A 17,766-nucleotide genomic window follows, 5' to 3' on the forward strand; every position below is an offset into this window, starting at 1 on the left:
CATTTTAAATTCGCCTGGTATACACACTTAGTTTAGAGGTCTCTTGGGGTTCTCTCTTTATGCAGCTGATCTATGGCACGCCCCATTTGGACATATCCACTTCTAGATACTATTCACTAGCACCCACCCAGAGGCCGTTATAAATCAATTGGGCCATTGAGTGTATCGGGCAGCATTATGGCGAATAAATCTTGATCTTAGTCTGGCTTACTCAGCTCCGGCGGAGACGCCCACATAGCGCCGTTGCCGTTCGGCTAGACGATCTCCAATGTACCTATCTACAAATATGGCCAGCCTGAGCTGACTAATCAGTCTCCAGTCTCATGTGCTATTCAAATTTAATTGTGCATCCGACAGACACAGCCGTTAGCCCGGCCTAATTTGGGTTGCCAATTTTAGTTTTGACTCAATTATTGTTTTGGGAGACTGTTTGCTACGCAGGCGCACGCCCTGCAAGTTCGTGCTGCTCTGTTTTGTGTACCTGACAAGCTCAAACAGAAAGACCGCCGGCATCGGGCCTCAAACATCATACATCTGTTTGTTTTGTTTTTATTGGCACTTTCACAAAAGATCGATGCGGTGTGCGTGCGGTTTTTATTGGCTTATTGAACTCGGTCTTCGTGGCAGACCGGCACAGTGGCGTATCTGGAGTTAAGTTATGTGGGATGAACTTTCAATTTAGGGGCAAAATTATTTAAAAATAATGTTACTATTCAGGGAATGTCCCAGAAATGGTTTTATTGTTTTTTGGGTGGAAAATCTTTCTGAAAAATCCGAAATTAGAGTTTATGCTGTGTATCGTAGTTATTTTCATAATTTGGTATTAAAATCTGAGATGTAGACGCCGCCATTTGACCTTCGCTGGTTTTATTTTTATTTTTGAGGCCGTGGGGAGATGGAGATGGATGTTTAGTGTACCAAGTTCTTGCTCCCCATTTTGACCCGCACCTGGAACGGCCTACGCATCCGTCGGAATCCGAAACCTACGCTGGCTTGACTCTAACTTTTTGCCTTATGCGAAGGCGTCGTTGCCTCTCGCTCGCGCCAATGTTTGAAAGCCCACAAAACGCTTCTGCCGGCGCTGCTGCTGCCGCTTTCGGCTGGCAGCGCACAGATAGTCGGTCGAAAGCAGCTCCAGACGCGATCAGTACGTTTTGAGTTGTGCTTCGCGACGGTTGGTGATCTTAAAAGTGCTCCGAACACGAACAGTGCCCGCAGTCTCTCGGTTTTGGTGATTTTTTTTTTGGCTCTGCATCTGTATCTGTATCTCGATCGGCTCCAACCCGCTGCATCCGTGACTCTCTCCCCACCTACGAGCGTGTGTGTGTGTGTGTGTGTGTGTGAGCAAGAGTGCTAAGCTTTTTGCTCACACGTCTAACTGTCGCTAGTGTGTGCGTGTGTTGGTGCCTTAACTTGAACTATGGTTCGCCTGTTCGTGTGCGTCTAATAAATATATATTTAAAAATAAGTATTTCGACATTCCGCCGTGAAAATTATGTGACACACCAGTCCAGATCCCAAAACAACCACGTCCCATTCATTCGCGCAATATTATTAAAAAGCCATCCGAGTGCCAAAAGCAACGAAGCGAGCAATAATTGTGATTAATAGCAACGAAACAAACGAATACGGACCGCAAATTAGCCCCATAAGGCCACTCAAATAGCAATAGTCCAGCCAGGTGCATTATTCACGGCTCCCAAACGGTGATTACCTCATCTGTATCAGCGCTCCGCCAGCAAAATGGTATCAAAAAGCAATAAAAAGAAACAAGTGTCTCAGCAGCAGGCGTCGACGTCGCAGTCGCCGCCAGCCACCTCGACCACGACAACAACGTCGTCGGCCGAGGCCACGAAGCTTACCAAAAAACTGGGCCCCGATGCGTTCGCCACTCTGACCACCAGCAACAGCTCCACTTCCATGCAGCACGAGTCGGTGTCGTATGGTGAGCCTGTGGCCAGCACCTCGGCTGCTTCCCTTCCAGCGGCCGGAGTCAGGAGCTACAGCAGCCGGAGCCAGAGCCTGAGCAAGAGCAAGGCCTCCCAGTCCCAGCATTCCTCCTCCTACACAGAGCATTCGCAATCTCAGTCCCAGCTGCAGTCGCAGTCGGAGTCGCAGTACAGCAGCAAGATCTCGCGGGATTATGCCAACGAGAAGGTCATCTCCTCGATCGATTTGCTTGAAAGTGAAAAGAAGGAGCCAGTATTCTCGGTGCCCATTGAGGTGGTGGAAATCACAACACCTACGCTATCCGTCTCCGCCAGCGGGGGCAGTGTCTCGAAAATGTTCACGTCCTCATCGATGTCTTCCAGCCAACAGCAGCAGCAAGCCAGCAGCTCCAGCTCGTACTTCCAAGCCACAACCAGTTCCAGCCGGAGCGCCAACGAAACGCTGATTGCGAGTGAGAGAGCCGATACGGCTACCGGTATGACATCATCCGGGCCGCGGAAACAGGTTGGCTTCGATACAGACACCAAGACAGTGACAAATACCAGCAGCAGCAGTAACATCAGCACCAGCACGAAAACAAACACAAACATAAACATCAGCGGCAACAGCACTTTGAGAGAATCTCAGAGCGTGCCAAAGCTGCCGACGAGCGGAACAGCTGATGGTCCCGCATCGGTGACGTTGCAAGGCTACACCGAACCGGTTGCCGCGTCGTCTGGCGCGACCACAACAAAGGCGACGTCATCGGTGCGACGCAAAGATGAACTGCAAACGGCGAGCACGGGCACAGCTGTTGATAGAGCTACGTCATCGTCATTGGTCGACCAGCATAGATCTAGCACAGAGGTCAGCGAGAGTTCCGTTCTCAAAAGCTCTAGCAGCAGTAAGAAATCAAAGACTTCGTCAAAAAAAGAAGTCTACGATGTGAAAACCAAGACGTGGACGGAGTACAGCGATGGCAGCCCCCAAGGACCCAGTAAGACACGGCCCACATTCGAGCGGTATGTCAGCAAGGAATCCGACGGCAGCTCCAAAGTGACGTACAAGAAGAAAATATACGACAGACGCAATAATCGGTGGCGCGTGGTGGATGAACGGACGGTGGACAGTACCGCCGACACGGGCTATCCCGAAATAGTCGATGATGTCATTAATACAACAAGAACCACATACACCACCAAGGTGTATGACACGAAGCTCGGCAAGTGGACTGTTGTGGACGAAAAGTCGTTCACTGATACGAAAGCTTTCGTGCCCAATGACATTGCTCGTGAAATCGAGAAAGATAATACCGATGTTGCAAACATAACGACTACAACGGAGGTAACAAAGGTAAGTCGTTGATTGTGCGTGCCTGCGTATGGGCTTTTATTGGACCCTCCTAAAAGCATAAACCTCTGTGTTTAACTACGATACTAAAGAATTTTCCTTCAGATTTTTGATGCGAGCATCAACGACTGGCGCGTTTTGGACGAAAAGGTGCACACAGATGTCATCGAGAAGATCGTAGAGGCTCCCAAGAAGACCATCTACGTGGACGAGTTTGTGGAGATTGAAAAAAACACCTCTATTTTGGAAAACAATGAAAACATTACTTTGAACTTAAATGAGACATCGAAACACAAAAATATTACCGAAAATATTTATGATGAAATCGATTATGTGCGCACTGATAAGAAACGCCTAGACGACTCAAAAACCGTGAGTAGATTAGTTAAGAAAAAATAAAGATTCCTAAAATTATTGTTCATCAACAATTTATTGATTCTTTAAATTTAGAATAATTTCGCACAGTTGAAATAATTTTTATGTTTTTATTTTTAGAGAGGAGTTGCAAGGAACAAGTCCACATCACATAGTGAAAGGTGTATCTGTGAAATCTGCACATGCGGGTATGGTTAATAGGTCTTGAGTTTTTGTGTTATTATTTTCTTAAGTCCGTAACATTATTTTAGGCGACATCATTGCTCAAGCAGTACAACGAAATCTTCAGAGAAATCGATCATTCAAACCGATGGCAAGTGCAATACATTTATTAAGGTAATACTTGTTTGAATAAACGATTTTAAATATTATAGATACAGTAGACGAAGCATATACGAGGATTCGTACAAATACATGGTCGAAAAAAGAAAATGAAAACATTCCCAAGCAAAACGAAGACATTCTCGTGGACTACATAGTAATAAAGAAACCAGAAGACAATTTAAGACCTGAAGGAGAGTTTACGATTCCACAAAAAGAGCCATACAAGCCAGGGCAAAAACGTGAGAAAATTGTGCATAGCGACAATCTTCGAACGGAGGGAGAAATGACTTTTGTTGAGAGAGAGGAATATCAATATACTGTTCGTCCTGGGTATGTGAAGCCCACAGACAATCTTAAGTCTGAAGGCGAATTCTATACTCCAGAAAAACCGATATATCAACCGGGTGATAGACCTACTCAAGTAAGACATAATGACAACCTTAGGCCAGAAGGTGAGTTCTATACTCCTGAAAAACCGGGCTTTATCCCAGCTGACCGCGTAACGCAAAAGAAACCCGTTGATAACCTTAAGCCGGAAGGGGAGTTTTCTTCTCCAGAAAAACAGACCTACCGACCTGCCGAAAAACCAGAAAAAATAATACGCAGTGATAACTTGCGGACAGAAGGAGAAATGACGTTTGTGGAGAGAGAAGAGTATCAATATGTAACACGGCCGGGACAAGTCAAGCCAACCGATAACTTAAGACCTGAGGGTGAATTTTATAGTCCTGAGAAACCGATATATCTCCCAGGCGACCGTCCATCTCAAGTTCGTCCTGTTGACAATCTGAAAACCGAAGGTGATTTCTATACTCCCGAACAACCAGGATTTCAGCCTGCAGAGCGACCAGTTCAAAAGAAGCCTGCGGACAATCTAAAGCCAGAAGGAGAATTCGCTAAGCCTGAAAAGCAAGTTTACAAACCGGCTGATAAAACTGAAATAATTATTCGGAAAGATAATCTTCGCACGGAAGGAGAAATGACGTTTGTCGAGAGGGAAGAGTATCAGTATGTTATGCGTCCTGACCAAGTAAAACCAACGGATAATCTTAAGCCGGAAGGAGAATTTTACAGTCCCGATAGGCCAAAATTCCGCCCTGGGGAAAGACCTTCTCAAATAAGACCAGAAGACAACCTGAGACCTGAGGGTGATTTTTATGCTCCTGTAAAACCTGGATTCACGCCCGCTGATAGACCTGTACAGAAAAAACCAAATGACAACTTAAGACCCGAGGGTGAATTTTATAGTCCAGAAAAACCGAAGTACAGACCGGGAGAAAGACCATCCCAAGTCAGACCTGAAGATAATCTCCGACCTGAGGGTGAGTTCTATACACCTGATAAGCCAGGATTCCGACCCGCTGAGAGGCCCGTGCAAAAGAAGCCAGAGGACAACCTGAAACCTGAAGGAGAATTTTACAGTCCAGAGAAGTCGAAGTACACACCGGGCGAAAGACCCTCCCAAGTCAGGCCAGAGGATAATCTCAGACCAGAGGGTGACTTCTACACACCGGAGAAGACAGGTTTCCGACCTGCTGAGAGGCCTGTTCAGAAGAAGCCAGAGGACAATCTAAAACCCGAAGGAGAATTCTACAGTCCCGAAAAACCGAAATACAAACCAGGCGAAAGACCTTCTCAAGTCAGACCGGAGGATAATCTTAGGCCAGAGGGGGAGTTCTACACACAGGAGAAGCCAGGTTTCCGACCCGCTGAGAGGCCTGTTCAGAAGAAGCCAGAAGACAACCTGAAACCCGAGGGGGAATTCTACAGTCCTGAAAAGCCACGGTATAAGCCAGGCGAGAGACCTTCACAAGTCAGACCGGAGGATAATCTCAGGTCAGAGGGTGAGTTCTACACACCGGAGAAGCCGGGTTTTCGACCTGCAGAAAGGCCGGTCCAAAAGAAGCCGCAGGATAACCTCAAGCCTGAGGGCGAATTTGTCAAGCCTGAGAAACAAGTTTACAAGCCGGCCGAGAAAACTGAAAAAATTATTCGAAAAGATAATCTTCGTACTGAGGGAGAAATGACTTTTGTCGAGAGGAAGAGTATCAGTATGTTGTGCGACCTGACCAAGTTAAACCAACGGACAACCTTAAGCCTGAAGGAGAATTCTACAGTCCTGACAAGCCGAAGTACAAACCAGGCGAAAGACCATCTCAAGTCAGACCAGAGGATAATCTTAGGCCAGAGGGTGAGTTCTACACACCGGAGAAGCCAGGTTTCCGACCGGCCGAGAGGCCTGTTCAGAAGAAGCCGCAGGATAACCTCAGGCCTGAAGGCGAATTTGTTAAGCCTGAGAAACAAGTTTACAAGCCTGCCGAAAAAACTGAAAAAATTATTCGAAAAGATAATCTTCGTACTGAGGGAGAAATGACTTTTGTCGAGAGGGAAGAGTATCAGTATGTTGTGCGACCTGACCAAGTTAAACCAACGGACAACCTTAAGCCTGAAGGAGAATTCTACAGTCCTGACAAGCCGAAGTACAAACCAGGCGAAAGACCATCTCAAGTCAGGCCAGAGGATAATCTAAGGCCAGAGGGTGAGTTTTACACACCGGAGAAGCCAGGTTTCCGACCCGCTGAGAGGCCTGTTCAGAAGAAGCCAGAAGACAACCTAAAACCTGAAGGAGAATTCTACAGTCCTGAAAAACCGAAGTACAAACCAGGCGAAAGGCCTTCTCAAGTCAGGCCAGAGGATAATCTCAGGCCAGAGGGTGAGTTCTATACACCGGAGAAGCCAGGTTTCCGACCCGCTGAAAGGCCTGCTCAGAAGAAACCGCAGGATAACCTCAAGCCTGAAGGCGATTTTGTCAAGCCTGAGAAACAAATTTACAAGCCAGCCGAAAAAACTGAAAAAATTATTCGAAAAGATAATCTTCGTACTGAGGGAGAAATGACTTTTGTCGAGAGGGAAGAGTATCAGTATGTTGTGCGACCTGACCAAGTTAAACCAACGGACAACCTTAAGCCTGAAGGAGAATTCTACAGTCCTGACAAGCCGAAGTACAAACCAGGCGAAAGACCATCTCAAGTCAGGCCAGAGGATAATCTCAGGCCAGAGGGTGAGTTCTACACACCGGAGAAGCCAGGTTTCCGACCGGCTGAGAGGCCTGTTCAGAAGAAGCCGCAGGATAACCTCAAGCCTGAAGGCGAATTTGTCAAGCCTGAGAAACAAGTTTACAAGCCGGCCGAGAAAACTGAAAAAATTATTCGAAAAGATAATCTTCGTACTGAGGGAGAAATGACTTTTGTCGAGAGGGAAGAGTATCAGTATGTTGTGCGACCTGACCAAGTTAAACCAACGGACAACCTTAAGCCTGAAGGAGAATTCTACAGTCCTGACAAGCCGAAGTACAAACCAGGCGAAAGACCATCTCAAGTCAGGCCAGAGGACAATCTTAGGCCAGAGGGTGAGTTCTACACACCGGAGAAGCCAGGTTTCCGACCCGCTGAGAGGCCTGTTCAGAAGAAGCCAGAAGACAACCTAAAACCTGAAGGAGAATTCTACAGTCCTGAAAAACCGAAGTACAAACCAGGCGAAAGGCCTTCTCAAGTCAGGCCAGAGGATAATCTCAGGCCAGAGGGTGAGTTCTATACACCGGAGAAGCCAGGTTTCCGACCCGCTGAAAGGCCTGCTCAGAAGAAACCGCAGGATAACCTCAAGCCTGAAGGCGAATTTGTCAAGCCTGAGAAACAAGTTTACAAGCCGGCCGAGAAAACTGAAAAAATTATTCGAAAAGATAATCTTCGTACTGAGGGAGAAATGACTTTTGTCGAGAGGGAAGAGTATCAGTATGTCGTGCGCCCTGACCAAGTTAAGCCAACGGACAACCTAAAACCTGAAGGGGAATTTTACAGTCCTGAAAAACAGAAGTACAAACCAGGCGAAAGGCCTTCTCAAGTCAGGCCAGAGGATAATCTAAGACCAGAGGGTGAGTTCTACACACCGGAAAAGCCAGGTTTCCGACCGGCTGAGAGGCCTGTTCAGAAGAAGCCAGAAGACAACCTAAAACCTGAAGGAGAATTCTACAGTCCTGAAAAACCGAAGTACAAACCAGGCGAAAGGCCTTCTCAAGTCAGGCCAGAGGATAATCTCAGGCCAGAGGGTGAGTTCTACACACCGGAGAAGCCAGGTTTCCGACCGGCTGAGAGGCCTGTTCAGAAGAAGCCAGAAGACAACCTAAAACCTGAAGGAGAATTCTACAGTCCTGAAAAACCGAAGTACAAACCAGGCGAAAGGCCTTCTCAAGTCAGGCCAGAGGATAATCTCAGGCCAGAGGGTGAGTTCTACACACCGGAGAAGCCAGGTTTCCGACCGGCTGAGAGGCCTGTTCAGAAGAAGCCGCAGGATAACCTCAAGCCTGAAGGCGAATTTGTCAAGCCTGAGAAACAAGTTTACAAGCCGGCCGAGAAAACTGAAAAAATTATTCGAAAAGATAATCTTCGTACTGAGGGAGAAATGACTTTTGTCGAGAGGGAAGAGTATCAGTATGTCGTGCGCCCTGACCAAGTTAAGCCAACGGACAACCTAAAACCTGAAGGGGAATTTTACAGTCCTGAAAAACAGAAGTACAAACCAGGCGAAAGGCCTTCTCAAGTCAGGCCAGAGGATAATCTAAGACCAGAGGGTGAGTTCTACACACCGGAGAAGCCAGGTTTCCGACCCGCTGAGAGGCCTGTTCAGAAGAAGCCAGAAGACAACCTAAAACCTGAAGGAGAATTCTACAGTCCTGAAAAACCGAAGTACAAACCAGGCGAAAGGCCTTCTCAAGTCAAGCCAGAGGATAATCTCAAGCCAGAAGGTGAGTTCTATACACCGGAGAAGCCAGGTTTCCGACCGGCTGAGAGGCCTGTTCAGAAGAAGCCAGAAGACAACCTAAAGCCTGAAGGAGAATTCTACAGTCCAGAAAAACCGAAGTACAAACCAGGCGAAAGGCCTTCTCAAGTCAGGCCAGAGGATAATCTCAGGCCAGAGGGTGAGTTCTACACACCGGAGAAGCCAGGTTTCCGACCGGCTGAGAGGCCTGTTCAGAAGAAGCCAGAAGACAACCTAAAACCTGAAGGAGAATTCTACAGTCCTGAAAAACCGAAGTACAAACCAGGCGAAAGGCCTTCTCAAGTCAAGCCAGAGGATAATCTCAAGCCAGAGGGTGAGTTCTATACACCGGAGAAGCCAGGTTTCCGACCGGCTGAGAGGCCTGTTCAGAAGAAGCCGCAGGATAACCTCAAGCCTGAAGGCGAATTTGTCAAGCCTGAGAAACAAGTTTACAAGCCGTCCGAGAAAACTGAAAAAATTATTCGAAAAGATAATCTTCGTACTGAGGGAGAAATGACTTTTGTCGAGAGGGAAGAGTATCAGTATGTTGTACGACCTGACCAAGTTAAACCAACGGACAACCTTAAGCCTGAAGGAAAATTCTACAGTCCTGACAAGCCGAAGTACAAACCAGGCGAAAGGCCTTCTCAAGTCAGGCCAGAGGATAATCTAAGACCAGAGGGTGAGTTCTACACACCGGAGAAGCCAGGTTTCCGACCGGCTGAGAGGCCTGTTCAGAAGAAGCCAGAAGACAACCTAAAGCCTGAAGGAGAATTCTACAGTCAAGAAAAACCGAAGTACAAACCAGGCGAAAGGCCTTCTCAAGTCAGGCCAGAGGATAATCTCAGGCCAGAGGGTGAGTTCTACACACCGGAGAAGCCAGGTTTCCGACCGGCTGAGAGGCCTGTTCAGAAGAAGCCAGAAGACAACCTAAAACCTGAAGGAGAATTCTACAGTCCTGAAAAACCGAAGTACAAACCAGGCGAAAGGCCTTCTCAAGTCAAGCCAGAGGATAATCTCAAGCCAGAGGGTGAGTTCTATACACCGGAGAAGCCAGGTTTCCGACCGGCTGAGAGGCCTGTTCAGAAGAAGCCGCAGGATAACCTCAAGCCTGAAGGCGAATTTGTCAAGCCTGAGAAACAAGTTTACAAGCCGGCCGAGAAAACTGAAAAAATTATTCGAAAAGATAATCTTCGTACTGAGGGAGAAATGACTTTTATCGAGAGGGAAGAGTATCAGTATGTCGTGCGTCCTGACCAAGTTAAGCCAACGGACAACCTAAAACCTGAAGGGGAATTTTACAGTCCTGACAAGCCGAAGTACAAACCAGGCGAAAGACCTTCTCAAGTCAGGCCAGAGGATAATCTAAGACCAGAGGGTGAGTTCTACACACCGGAGAAGCCAGGTTTCCGACCCGCTGAGAGGCCTGTTCAGAAGAAGCCAGAAGACAACCTAAAACCTGAAGGAGAATTCTACAGTCCTGAAAAACCGAAGTACAAACCAGGCGAAAGGCCTTCTCAAGTCAAGCCAGAGGATAATCTCAAGCCAGAGGGTGAGTTCTATACACCGGAGAAGCCAGGTTTCCGACCGGCTGAGAGGCCTGTTCAGAAGAAGCCAGAAGACAACCTAAAGCCTGAAGGAGAATTCTACAGTCCAGAAAAACCGAAGTACAAACCAGGCGAAAGGCCTTCTCAAGTCAGGCCAGAGGATAATCTCAGGCCAGAGGGTGAGTTCTACACACCGGAGAAGCCAGGTTTCCGACCGGCTGAGAGGCCTGTTCAGAAGAAGCCAGAAGACAACCTAAAACCTGAAGGAGAATTCTACAGTCCTGAAAAACCGAAGTACAAACCAGGCGAAAGGCCTTCTCAAGTCAAGCCAGAGGATAATCTTAGGCCAGAGGGTGAGTTCTACACACCGGAGAAGCCAGGTTTCCGACCGGCTGAGAGGCCTGTTCAGAAGAAGCCGCAGGATAACCTCAAGCCTGAAGGCGAATTTGTCAAGCCTGAGAAACAAGTTTACAAGCCAGCTGAAAAAACTGAACAAATTATTCGAAAAGATAATCTGCGCACGGAGGGAGAAATGACTTTTGTCGAGAGGGAAGAGTATCAGTATGTTGTGCGACCTGACCAAGTTAAACCAACGGACAACCTTAAGCCTGAAGGAGAATTCTACAGTCCTGACAAGCCGAAGTACAAACCAGGCGAAAGACCTTCTCAAGTCAGACCGGAGGATAATCTTAGGCCAGAGGGTGAGTTCTACACACCCGAGAAGCCAGGTTTCCGACCGGCTGAGAGGCCTGTTCAGAAGAAGCCGCAGGATAACCTCAAGCCTGAAGGCGAATTTGTCAAGCCTGAGAAACAAGTTTACAAGCCAGCCGAAAAAACTGAAAAAATTATTCGAAAAGATAATCTGCGCACGGAGGGAGAAATGATTTTTGTCGAGAGGGAAGAGTATCAGTATGTTGTGCGACCTGACCAAGTTAAACCAACGGACAACCTTAAGCCTGAAGGAGAATTCTACAGTCCTGACAAGCCGAAGTACAAACCAGGCGAAAGACCTTCTCAAGTCAGGCCAGAGGATAATCTCAGGCCAGAGGGTGAGTTCTACACACCGGAGAAGCCAGGTTTCCGACCCGCTGAAAGGCCTGCTCAGAAGAAGCCAGAAGACAACCTGAAACCCGAGGGGGAATTCTACAGTCCAGAGAAGCCGAGGTACAAGCCAGGCGAAAGACCTTCTCAAGTCAGGCCAGAAGATAACCTCAGACCAGAGGGTGAATTCTACACACCCGATAAACCACGATTCAAGCCGGCGGAGAGACCAGTTCAAAAGAAACCACATGACAATTTAAGGCCGGAAGGAGAGTTTTACAGTCCAGAAAGACAACCGTACAGGCCTGGAGAACGTCCAACCCAAGTTCGACCTGAGGATAATTTGAGACCTGAAGGAAATTTCTACGCTCCTGAAAAGCCAGGATATAGACCAGGAGAAAGACCAGTGCCGAAGAAGCCCGTTGATAACCTTAAGCCAGAGGGACAGTTTGTTCAACCAGAAAAACAGGTTTATAAACCTGCAGAAAGAACTGAGAGAATCATCCAAAAGGACAATTTACGCACCGAAGGTGAAATGACTTTTGTAGATAAAAAAGAGTATCAGTATGTTGCTAGGCCAGATCAAGTGAAACCAACTGACAACCTAAAGCCTGAAGGAGAGTTCTACAGTCCCGATAAATCAAAGTATCAACCAGGTGAGCGGGTGACCGTTGTGAGGCAAAATGATAACTTAAAACTTGAGGGAGAGTTCTACGTCCAAGACAAAAAAGAATTCAAGCCTGCCGAAAGACCTAAACAGAAAAAGCCTATTGACAATTTGAAACCGGAGGGTGTGATGGATATGCCAAAGAAGGTTACATATAAGCCTGCCGATAAGGTTACAAGAGTTATTCATAAAGACAACCTTCGCAGTGAAGGAGAAATGATATTTACAGAAAAAACTGAGTACCAGCACGTTGTAAGACCATCTCCAGTAAAACCAGAAGATAACTTAAAAACAACTGGGAAGTTTTACGTACCAGAAAAGGCAATTCCTACGAACGGTGAACGCCCAGAGGCGGTTAGGCCTAAGGACAATCTCAAGCCGGAAGGAGTAATGTACACCCCTGATAAGCCGAAATATGAGTCAGCTTCCCGCCCAGAACAGAAGAAATATGTCGATAACTTGAAACCGGAAGGGAAGATGCACATCCCAGAAAAAGAAGGGTTCCGGCCGGCAGATAGAGTAAAGACGGTTATTAGAAAAGACAATTTAAAAAGCGAGGGTGAAATGACTTTTACCCAGAAAGAGGAATACCAGCATGTTAAACGACCAGAGCAAGTGAAACCAAGCGATAACCTTAAAGTAGAAGGCGAATTCTACACACCGGATAAGACAACCTTTAGGCCTGCTGAACGACCAATTCAAAAGAAACCTAAGGATAACCTTAAACCAGAAGGTGAATTTTATAAGAGGACCAACCGAAGCGAAACCGATAGCACGATTGTTACACAAACTATGAAAAAAGAAACGCCAAAGCGTCCCGTCGACAATCTAAAGCTGGAAGGTTCTATGACTGTAACCAGAAGGGATGACTATAAAAATACGGCCAACAATAGAACTGTCAATAAAATTCAACGCGTTCAAAAAATCAACCACAACAGTTCATCTATTACTTTGGGTAGCGATACTTCCATCCTCAAAACGACCAATCAAATGAATTATGTATCTGGAAAGGATGCAGTTAAACAAGTTGATTCCAACAGTCAAAACCCAGTTGACGGCTTAATTGTTGTATCCACAAAGAAGGTTACTACTGTGATTGGAGGGCGCCACAAGAAAGAACCAGAAACTGAATATGTCAAGAGGCCAGCGAGGATAAACGTAATCGAAAATGTTGCCAAGAATACAACAACGACAAACATCGAGAATACCCAAAACATTCACAATGAAAGCACATCGTTGCAAAGAAACCACAAAACAATCCAAAACTCTGCACTGACTATGGAAAATATCAGAGGATCTGATGTATCCAGAAACGATATTGAAACGAATAGTAGACGTGTCACCGGAAATATCACGGGCGGCATTAGATCCCAAGTGGTATTGGGTGGAACAATTTCTGATACTGTAGCTGGGGACTCTTCATCAACTCGCGTAGTTTCTGGCAGAAATATAACCAGCAACGTTACTGAGGATTCGACCACGCGTGTAATCTCAGGAAGAAACGTTTCCAGCAACATAGCTGGTGAATCAACTACCCGTTTGGTTTCCGGAAGATCTGTCTCCAATAACATAATTGGTGATACCGCAAACAAAGTGTTGTCTGGAAGCACTGTAGGACACAACAGTACCGAAGGTTCAACGTCGCAGGTGGTTTCCGGAGGCCCAAGCTCCAGCACTAATATTGTAACAGGAAGCTCAACTTCACACATGAGCACTTCAAAGAACTTCCATCACCGAAAAAGTGAGTTTTCCTCCGAAGCGGACGTCTCAAATACGGTCTTCCATCGCAAGAGCGTAACCAGCGATTTAAATACTGCCAATGGCAGCCTGACCTCCAACGGAAAGATGCAGCGTAAAAGTATACTCAATCTACACGAGCAACCATCCAGTACAACCACCCATGGCGGGGAGCGTCAAAGCTACAGCAGCATCCATCGCCAGAATCGAGACTCTGAAGTAAATACTACCTTTACAAGTGAACGTCGAACCTGCAATGTGCATAAGGAAAACAGGGAGCACAACGTGAAGAACTCATCCTCCATGTCCCGCATAATTTCTGGTGGGGGTACCGGAACCGAAAGCAGATCGAATGTCGAACGTTCAAGGGTTACACGCACCCAAGTGTCGGGGGCTGGCATCGATTTTCCGTCTCAATCTCACTCCCACGTCGGAAGCCATGCGACCCGTCACCGAGGAAGTCAGCATGTGTCCAGTTTAGGCGGCGGCATCGATTTCCCCTCCTACAGTGCTCACGGACAACACGAGCGAGTGGTCACCCGCCGTGGCAATCAGTCCTCAATTAGTCTGGGCAACGACAAATTTACCAGCTCCAGTCTGTACAAGAGTGAATACATAACTGCCCCGAAAACGACCTGTGCTGTGCATAAGATTAATCAAGGTGCATTCCAACATACCAGGAGTACTCAAGAACATAAGTTCTTTAAGACTTCAAACTAACGAAGCCACCCTACGAGAATACATATATTTTGCTTTACTAATACTCATATCCCATATTAATAATAAGCTAAGCTTCCATGACAATATATGTTTTATACAATATACAAACCAATCCGAAACTGAAGATTAACAATAAAAACCAATTTTTGAATCGAAGTAACTTTTTAAATTTCTTTGAGGACGAGAGTGGGTTGTTTTTTCAGGATCAACTGGAGATGACGTTTTTATTAAGATTTAAAAAGATGCTAGTGTCGTTTTAAGGGCTAGTATGTAAAGGTAACTGTATATTTAAACGTTAAAAAAATCCGCTCGACTATATATAAACAATGACTTCTATCTATAATATACTCGTACATTTCGTTTTTTATTTGTATAATGGTGTACATATGCAGTTTATTGTTTTTCTCTGTTCAATTTTTCTATGTCTTATAATGCATATTAACACAATAAATATTTCTCTTTTCATAATAGTACATATGTATAATTATATATTCATCGATTTACTTAACTTCTATTTTGTGTATAACATAAATTGTTATTATTTTTGTTTGGAAGACATTTGTTCGCTTGTTTGGAAGACTTGCGTTTCGTTTCTTAAAGACTAATATTATTGTTTTTTAGTTTCGTTTCGAGTGTATGGTATTCAATTAACTACATCTTCGGAATTTTGGGCATTGCACAAATAATGACAAAGCATTTGGAAGACTTGCCATGCCCAAAAGTGCAAAGAACCATAAAATAAGAAGCTCGATCTCTCAACTGGATAAGTTACTATCAACTTAAAACGGAAGACCGATTTCAAATGCATTGATCAGGGCATTTCCCGAATCGTAGATACCGATAACGCCAAAAAGCACGCCGAGTCCGATGATGAGGTAGTCTTTGGCTATTTCCTTCTGATCGAGCAGATGCCCCTTGATCTTGATGTGGAAATAGCACGGCCAGATAAAGCTTAGCATAGTGCCCGTGAAGCTGCCAATGAAACCCATCAGAATGGAGAAGTGGGGAATGAAGATGGCCATCAGTATGGTGGACACGATCACGCCGACGCGGAAGCCCAGGCCCCAGACCTTCAGTTCCCCGTCCAGATTCCAGATGGTTGGAAATTTGGTCTTCGGCGGACCTCGAAAGAAGTTGCGCTCGAGCAGCTCGCAGGCAGCGTAATAGGGCAAAGGGTAGCTAAGTAGGGCCTTGATGACCAAGAAGAAGTTCACCATACCCTTAAAGCCCTGCGAGTGCAGATTGTTGGTGATCACCTGCTGCGTGTCGTTCTGGAAGGTCAGAAAGCAGATGTAGCCGAATCCGGCCTTAAACACAGCAGCGGCGATGTGAGACCAGTCCAGCATCCAGTTAAACTTGGAGCGGTCGATCATGTTGCCCTCGAGGGTGGGCAGAAAGATCTGCGAGGTGTACGAGAAGACGATCACACCCAGTGAGATGGGAAAGTTCTCCATGTCGATGCTGAAGCGGACCTTGGACCAGCCCCAGTCGCCGATCTGCAGCAGACAATAGCCGAGGATAACGGCGTTTATCACGATGTGCGACATTGTGCACCAGAACGACAGGGTCGAGACCATTTTCAGTGACTTCAAGAAGCCCATGGGCAGCAAGAAGATGCCCACGAACAGCATCCAGGATCGCGAGTCGAACGAGCCCTGCGGATACGTTCCGGCCAAGAGGTCGCCGCACACGACCACGTACAGGATGCAGGTCATCAGGAGCTCGATGAGCTGGGCAATGCTGACGGCCCGGGCGCCTAGCTTGGGCCCGAAACAAACCTTGGCAATGGCCACGTAACTGTCGCGCACTCGCACCATCTGGCCCGTGGCCGGATCTGGCTCATACAGACACTGCACCAGCACCTTGCCCGTGTAGCAGCAGATGTGTGCTATGCCCACCATGGCCACGATGGCCCAGTAGCCGCCGTGTAGCACGGCGAAGGGCAGCGATACGATGAACATGCCCTGGATGGCGTTTGTCACATTCCATCCCGCCTGGAACTCGTCGATCTTGCAGCCGCCGCCACCCTCTCCCTCGCAGACAAATGAGCTGCCCTCCGAGGCGATGCTGCCTTGCCTGGTTTGGGTAGATTGGTTAGGATTGCGGATAATCGATTCTGGTCACTTTGAGTGCTGGACTCACCTAAAGCCATCCGTTTGCTGATACCGCCCGTCGTACTCGTTGAAGGATGTACTCTGGTACTCGTTCCTGTACTCACCCCCGCCATCGCCATCGCCCTCGCCCTCGTTGGCCCAGCCTCCGGCATTCCGGAAGGGATTGGAGCTCATCTCGGTGGTCTGGTCGCCGCCGCCGCCGTCCATGCCCGCCTCCATGGACTTCTGCTGGGCGTGCTGGGCCTGCTGGTTGTGCTGGTGGTGCTGCTGTGTGCCGCCCGGCGGTTGCTCGTAGTCCTTGCGCTGTGGAATTTGCTGTCGGGCCGTTTGCACGGCCACGTTCAGTATATTTTTCAGGGGCGGCAATGGCGTGGCTTTCAATTTGGCTATGAACGACATGTTGGATGCTGGATGCTATATACGGCCCTGATGATGGTGGGATGACTTGTGCTGGAGGTGAGGTTGGTGTTGGTGGTGGTGGTGGTGGTGGTGGTGGTGGGGGTGGTAGTCGGATGGCGGCGGCTGCGGTGGTGTCAAGAAGGCGTGCGACGCTTGGCTCGAATGGGCTGAAGTTTATCGATTTTGCCTATATTCAAAATTTGCTACTACAATTTCGTTGGCCTCCAGCTTCCGCAATGGTTCTCGAATTTCGTTACAGTGGTCACATTAAATACATGAGCAATCTAGAAAATAAAACTGAATTTTGTCTCAGATTTGGGTGGTGATATCGACTTCTTGGCGCCCTTGTGCGAATGGAGCACGTTAATCATGCGATTCTCGGATACTTGCACATCCTGCTCACTCGAATCTCGATGTCCAGTTTGGAACCAGCTAAAAGAGCCGCGAATCGAAGGCGGAAATAAGTTGAAAACGGCTTGTGAATTTTATGTAACGTGGGAAATCTGTGGCCGTGCGAATGTGAAAAGAAAATCTTTGCACTCCAACCTGATGGAACTGGCAGTGCGCAGGCTCCGGTCGTGTATATATCGGGTGGCTGTGGCTGTGGCTGTGTCACTGTCATATGGTCACGGTCCATTCGCGTTCCACCCCGGAGCTGTCATTACACAGTTGCGTTCCACGGCGACATTGAAATCGATTATGCGATTCGATTACTTAGCTTTTACTTTATTTCGTTATCTTCTTTTTA

The 17,766-nt window shown here is 47.2% G+C and overlaps 2 protein-coding genes across 3 annotated transcripts; one reads left to right on the forward strand and one right to left on the reverse strand.

Annotated features, from left to right (window-relative positions):
• Window positions 1-1,137: 1,137 nt before the first annotated feature.
• Window positions 1,138-14,661, forward strand: LOC128256221 (uncharacterized). The gene is made up of 6 exons (XM_052986454.1): window positions 1,138-3,282; window positions 3,385-3,651; window positions 3,775-3,842; window positions 3,906-3,967; window positions 4,029-5,722; window positions 6,070-14,661. Exons 1-6 carry the CDS (start codon window positions 1,744-1,746, stop codon window positions 14,503-14,505), a joined length of 12,066 nt encoding a protein of 4,021 aa, XP_052842414.1. The 5' UTR covers window positions 1,138-1,743; the 3' UTR covers window positions 14,506-14,661.
• Window positions 14,662-14,836: 175 nt separating this feature from the next.
• LOC128256091 (vesicular inhibitory amino acid transporter) lies at window positions 14,837-17,655 on the reverse strand. 2 transcript variants are annotated; one of them, XM_052986159.1, is made up of 3 exons: window positions 17,422-17,655; window positions 16,648-16,934; window positions 14,837-16,581 (listed from the first exon to the last, which is right to left on the reverse strand). In XM_052986159.1, exons 1-3 carry the CDS (start codon window positions 17,653-17,655, stop codon window positions 15,285-15,287), a joined length of 1,818 nt encoding a protein of 605 aa, XP_052842119.1. In that variant the 3' UTR covers window positions 14,837-15,284. The 2 variants fall into 2 exon arrangements, with proteins under 2 accessions (XP_052842119.1, XP_052842121.1); XM_052986161.1 differs by having other exon boundaries at window positions 16,648-17,558.
• Between the last annotated feature and the right edge of the window lie 111 nt (window positions 17,656-17,766).

Source organism: Drosophila gunungcola (assembly GCF_025200985.1).
Source record: "Drosophila gunungcola strain Sukarami chromosome 2R unlocalized genomic scaffold, Dgunungcola_SK_2 000013F, whole genome shotgun sequence".
NCBI lineage: Eukaryota > Metazoa > Arthropoda > Insecta > Diptera > Drosophilidae > Drosophila > Drosophila gunungcola.

Coding starts and splice junctions, on each gene's coding strand:
- LOC128256091 (XM_052986159.1), bottom strand. CDS start 17,655: ATGGACCGTGACCATATGACAGTGACACAGCCACAGCCACAGCCACCC. Junction 16,935..17,421: donor AACTGGACATCGAGATTCGA/GTGAGCAGGATG, acceptor ACGGCCCGACAG/CAAATTCCACAGCGCAAGGA. Junction 16,582..16,647: donor CAGCAAACGGATGGCTTTAG/GTGAGTCCAGCA, acceptor TACCCAAACCAG/GCAAGGCAGCATCGCCTCGG.
- LOC128256221 (XM_052986454.1), top strand. CDS start 1,744: ATGGTATCAAAAAGCAATAAAAAGAAACAAGTGTCTCAGCAGCAGGCG. Junction 3,283..3,384: donor CTACAACGGAGGTAACAAAG/GTAAGTCGTTGA, acceptor ATTTTCCTTCAG/ATTTTTGATGCGAGCATCAA. Junction 3,843..3,905: donor TGTGAAATCTGCACATGCGG/GTATGGTTAATA, acceptor ACATTATTTTAG/GCGACATCATTGCTCAAGCA.